Genomic DNA, 5,000 nt, shown 5'->3' on the forward strand with positions numbered 1-5,000 from the left:
CGCAAACCCCAGGATTTCTTATTACGTCCTATGAGAGACTGACGTACTTTCCTTTCTATACTGGGATAGGAAATCCCTACCCACCTGTACCCTGATTCACTGATCTCCACTTCCCAGTAATGTTGTCCTGAGGAAAAACTCCTGGTGCTTAAAACCTGATAATCCCTAAATCTCTCTGGTGTATCCGGGCGTAACTGGTCTGTTTGTGACCAGAATGCAGTTTTCAGGTCACCTGATACAGATACATCATTAGCAGCTGTATTTAGACCCAGTAATATGCCTGAAGCCTCCTGCACATAGATTCCGCTCTTTGCTATTAGATCAGTCACAATATCAGCTAATCTCTGTAAGGTCAGTGGGATCATAACCTCATACAAATCCCCTACAGCAGGGACCTTATTACCCTCTCTCTCTATGTCCTCATTACCTCCCTCCTCAGCATCACAGAAGTCAGCATTGCCTGATTCCAGTCCCTGTAAGACAGTTAATGGATCAGTGATGTTGCACAGCTCCTCAATGTGAAGTATCTTCCTGGACAGCTCGTCCTTCTTTATTTCCAGCTGCTGGATTAGATCAGAGACTGGGAGAGAAACCTGCTCTTCCCACCTGGTGATCTCACTCAGGACTCGCTTCTCTAGGACTTCCAGCTGTTCCCTGATGTACCTAATCAGGGCAGTGACTCGGTCTGTTACCCCGGCTGCTTTATCTTGCACTTCTCTCTCTCTGTTCCTGCAGACTCTGGGCTCTTTTCTCAGTCTCCTCTCTCACTGAGGTCAGTTTCTCCAGAACATGTCTCAGTTTCACCTTCTTCTTCTCAGAGGCCTCATTCAGCGGCTCCACCTGGTGTCCCTTGTGCTCCCCGAACACCCAGCAGGACACACAGATACAGGCAGCATCCTCAGTGCAGTAATACTCCAAGAGCTTCTTGTGGACGGGGCATTTCCTGTTCTTTAAGGAAGTGGTTGGCTCAGTTAAGACGTGTTCCACTGCTTTGTTGTGTTTCTTTAGGTGTTTTTCACACATGGAGACTTCACAATGCAGACATGTTTTAGCAGCAGGTACACAGGAGTCACAGTAAGTGCAGAAGATCACAGCCTCCTCCTGCTCTGGCTGAGTAGAAAGGAAACGCTCCACTCTGTTACACAGCGTTGGGTTCCTCTGCACTGCAGGACGCTCCCGAAACCTTTTTCCGCATTGAGGACAGGTATAAGGTCCAGATGCCCCCTGGGAATCCAACACACTCTCAATACAGCCCTGGCAGAAGTTATGCCCACATCTCAGCGTTACAGGCTGGGTATAAATGCTCAGGCAGATGGGGCAGGTTAGCTCCTCTCTCAGATCAGCAGACGCCATGCTTGGAAGCAGCAACAGGAAACGAAACTTACATTCTCTTATTATTCAGCACACAGGGGCGGGGAGTTTGTTACTCAGACTTAATTATTAACCCTGTAAGTTCCTGGCTGCAGTATACAATATGAGGAATACGAATAGTTAAATGAATATGTAGCATGTTACTTATCTCTGCTCACATGAGGTGTTTGGTGACATAGGACAGGTGTTGCACTTCAGCGGTTAAGTATCCTTTTAAGTCAGCTGTGTGTTATACACCTCAGCATGTTCCTGCAGCACATGGGGACCCAGTAACAGTACTAGGAGCCGGCAGAGAGAGGCCTGGAGGAGGAAGCTGAGTGTGAGTGGAGTGAGGTTACCAGCAGCATGTTCCTGCAGTACACGGGGACCCAGTAACAGTACTAGGAGCCGGCAGAGAGATGCCTGGAGGAGGAAGCTGAGTGTGAGTGGAGTGAGGTTACCAGCAGCATGTTCCTGCAGTACACGGGGACCCAGTAACAGTACTAGGAGAGAGCAGAGAGATGCCTGGAGGAGGAAGCTGAGTGAGAGGGAGTGAGGTTACCAGCAGCATGTTCCTGCAGTACATGGGGACCCAGTAACAGTACTAGGAGCAGCAGAGAGATGCCTGGAGGAGGAAGCTGAGTGAGAGGGAGTGAGGTTACCCGCAGCATGTTCCTGCAGTACACGGGGACCCAGTAACATTACTAGGAGCAGCAGAGAGATGCCTGGAGGTTACCAGCAGCATGTTTAACAGATTAAGGGTTTAGTCAAAGCTGCCTTTTTTCTGTAATAGGTTTGAAGCGGTTTGTGTGTAAATAACAAGTAAAAGGGATAAAGGGGAATGTTACAGGGCAGTAGAGGCTTTTTCTCTAATATCTCAGGAAATAATATACACATTAAATCATGGGACAGTAACCCCATTATTTCCTCTGAACAGGACAGGTTTTATCCCTATGAAACGTAAATGTTTGGCAGATATCCCCACTACACATTATATGCTGCAGCATAACAAGAAAGGCAGGAATCACCTGCACACAGCAGAATAACAGGAATAGAATAAACGCTCATTGGGAGGTGACAAGATTAATAAGACTATCAGATATTATATTATTATCCCACGCGCCTTTAAAGATGCCGTCCCACCTAGGGCCAAAATAAATCAGCGGCAGAGTTATATCCGGGGAACTGACACATCTCTTTACAGTATCACACACCTAGAAATATTGTGATAACATTTATTAAATGAGATGAGAGACGCGGTGAGATAAACACTTGTCTGACAAACATTCTCAGGGAGAAGCAGGAATATGTTATTCTGCATCATACAGTTCTTATATTATAAAGCATTTCCCTTTACTGACACAGCACAAACATATATATGTAATGGGTATACGCTCCTATATTACTTCTATACGCTCGCTCCCAGAACAGGAACTAAACAAAAATTAAAGCAATCAGATATTCCCAGGACAGGTATGTGAGATAATATATATATATATATATTGCAAAGTGCTGAAGGGGCCCCTCTGGGTAACTGATTAATACATGAGATATAGTCCCCTTTTCTCTCCCTCGCTCACTGAATCCTCCCAGTATATTCTTATTTCTATGTACTATATTATATATACTATTTCTATGGGTTCCCCTGCTGGGCCGGGATCAGTGTTCCTAGCTCCTGATTCTGACCCAACCACCACCACCACATACCCAGAACGCAGCATGGAGAGGCTCAGTGAAGGTGGCAGTGACGGTGTGTAAGTGTCTGAACGGGTCACCCAGCTGATAAAAGGACAGCCGCCCAGCCTCATAGTCCAGGTATATTCTCAATCTCTGCAAGGGAGACTCGGGATATATCTGTGTACGTATTGAGTCATGTGTCACTGTATGAATATTATTCCACATAAACAAACCCCAGGACTTATTATTATATCCTATGCGGGAATGATATCCTTTCCTTTCTATACTGGGATAGGAAATCCCTACCCCCCAGCCCTCACTGATCTCCACTTCCCAGTAATGTTGTCCTGAGGAAAAACTCTTGGTGCTTAAAACCTGAAAATAGTTAAATCTCTCTGGTGTATTTGGGAGTAACTTGTTTCTACCTGAGCTGGATGCAGTTTTCAGGTCACCTGATACAGATACATTATTAGCCGCTGTATTTACATCCAGTAATATGTCTGAAGCCTCCTGCACATAGATCCTGCTCTTTGCTTTTAGATCAGTCACAATATCAGCTAATCTCTGGACGGTCTGTGGGATCAGAACCTCATACAAATCCCCTACAGCAGGGACCTTATTATCCTCTCTCTCTCTGTCCTCATTATCTCCCTCCTCAGCATCACAGAAGTCAGCATTGTCTGATTCCCGTCCTTGTAAGACAGTTAAGGGATCAGTGATGTTGCACAGCTCCTCAATGTGAAGTATCTTCCTGGACAGCTCGTCCTTCTTTATTTCCAGCTGCTGGATTAGATCAGAGACTCGGAGAAAAACCTGCTCTTCCCGCCTGGGGATCTCATCCAGGACTCGCTTCTCTAGGACTTCCAGCTGTACCCTAATCAGGGTAGTGACCCGGTCTATGACCCCAGCTGCTTTTTCTTGCGCTTCTCTCCTGCGTTCCTGCAGACTCTGGGCTCTTTTCTCAGTCTCCTCTCTCACTGAGGTCAGTTTCTCCAGAACATGTCTCAGTTTATCCTTCTTCTTCTCAGAGGCCTCATTCAGCGACTCCACCTGGTGTCCCCTGTGCTCCCCAAACACACAGCAGGACACACAGATACAGGCAGCATCCTCAGTGCAGTAATACTTCAGGATCTCCTTGTGGACGGGACATTTCCTGGTCTTTAACAAAGTGGTTGGCTCAGTTAAGAGGTGTTCCTCTGACTTGCTGTGTCTCTCTAGGTGAATATCACACAGGGAGGCGTCACAATGCAGACATGTTTTAGCAGCAGGTACAGAGGAGGTAACACAGTAAGTGCAGAAGATCACAGCCTCCTCCTGTTCTGGCTGAGTAGAAAGGAAACGCTCCACTCTGTTACACAGCTTCAGGTTCCTCTGCAGTGCAGGACGCTCCTGAAACCTTTTTCTGCATTCAGGACAGGTATAAAGTCCAGATCCCTCCTGGGTATCCAACACACTCCCAATACAGCCCTGGCAGAAGTTATGTCCACATCTCAGCGTTACAGGCTGGGTATAAATGCTCAGGCAGATGGGGCAGGTTAGCTCCTCTCTCAGATCAGCAGACGCCATGCTTGGAAGCCGCAACAGATAACAAAACTTACATCTCCTTTCTCTCATATAACCAGTGGGGCGTTTCCCTTCTCAGCACACAGGGGGACGGGGAGTTTGTTACTCAGACTATTAACCCTGTAAGTTCCTGGCTGCAGTATATAACATGAGGAATTAGAGTAGTTAAAAGAATATGCAGCATGTTACCTATCTGTGCTCACATGAGGTGTTTGGTGACATGTGTTAGGTGTTGCACTTCAGGGGTTAAGTAAACTTTTAAGTCAGATGTGTGTTATACACCTCAGCATGTTCCTGCAGTACATGGGGACCCACTAACACATAAGATGAGCATTGAGAGGAACGTACGTAATTAATTCTATACCAGACTATATACCCGTGAGCTTATAGTATCCCCGTCTGTCTCTACA

At 46.4% G+C, this 5,000-nt stretch overlaps 2 protein-coding genes and 1 long non-coding RNA gene across 3 annotated transcripts in view; 1 reads left to right on the forward strand and 2 right to left on the reverse strand.

The window, feature by feature from the left end:
• LOC142471239 (E3 ubiquitin/ISG15 ligase TRIM25-like) overlaps positions 1-1,387 on the reverse strand; it is a 1,689-nt gene extending 302 nt beyond the window's left edge. Inside the window, 2 exon segments of the mRNA XM_075578044.1 lie at positions 1-719; positions 721-1,387. The exon segment at positions 1-719 is cut by the window's left edge and continues 302 nt beyond it. Of these exon segments, the coding sequence (XP_075434159.1) occupies positions 1-719; positions 721-1,353 (1,352 nt within the window). The 5' untranslated portion in view covers positions 1,354-1,387.
• The window catches only part of LOC142471339 (uncharacterized), a 60,696-nt gene that overhangs the window by 8,406 nt on the left and 47,290 nt on the right, over positions 1-5,000 (forward strand). The window lies entirely within an intron of this gene.
• LOC142471271 (zinc finger protein RFP-like) lies at positions 2,574-4,621 on the reverse strand. The gene is made up of 2 exons (XM_075578083.1): positions 4,333-4,621; positions 2,574-4,185 (listed from the first exon to the last, which is right to left on the reverse strand). Exons 1-2 carry the CDS (start codon positions 4,591-4,593, stop codon positions 3,019-3,021), a joined length of 1,428 nt encoding a protein of 475 aa, XP_075434198.1. The 5' UTR covers positions 4,594-4,621; the 3' UTR covers positions 2,574-3,018.

This window comes from Ascaphus truei, chromosome 20 (genome assembly GCF_040206685.1).
Source record: "Ascaphus truei isolate aAscTru1 chromosome 20, aAscTru1.hap1, whole genome shotgun sequence".
NCBI classification, from domain to species: Eukaryota; Metazoa; Chordata; class Amphibia; order Anura; family Ascaphidae; genus Ascaphus; species Ascaphus truei.

Coding starts and splice junctions, on each gene's coding strand:
- LOC142471271 (XM_075578083.1), bottom strand. CDS start 4,593: ATGGCGTCTGCTGATCTGAGAGAGGAGCTAACCTGCCCCATCTGCCTG. Junction 4,186..4,332: donor AGCCAGAACAGGAGGAGGCT/GTGATCTTCTGC, acceptor ACTTTGTTAAAG/ACCAGGAAATGTCCCGTCCA.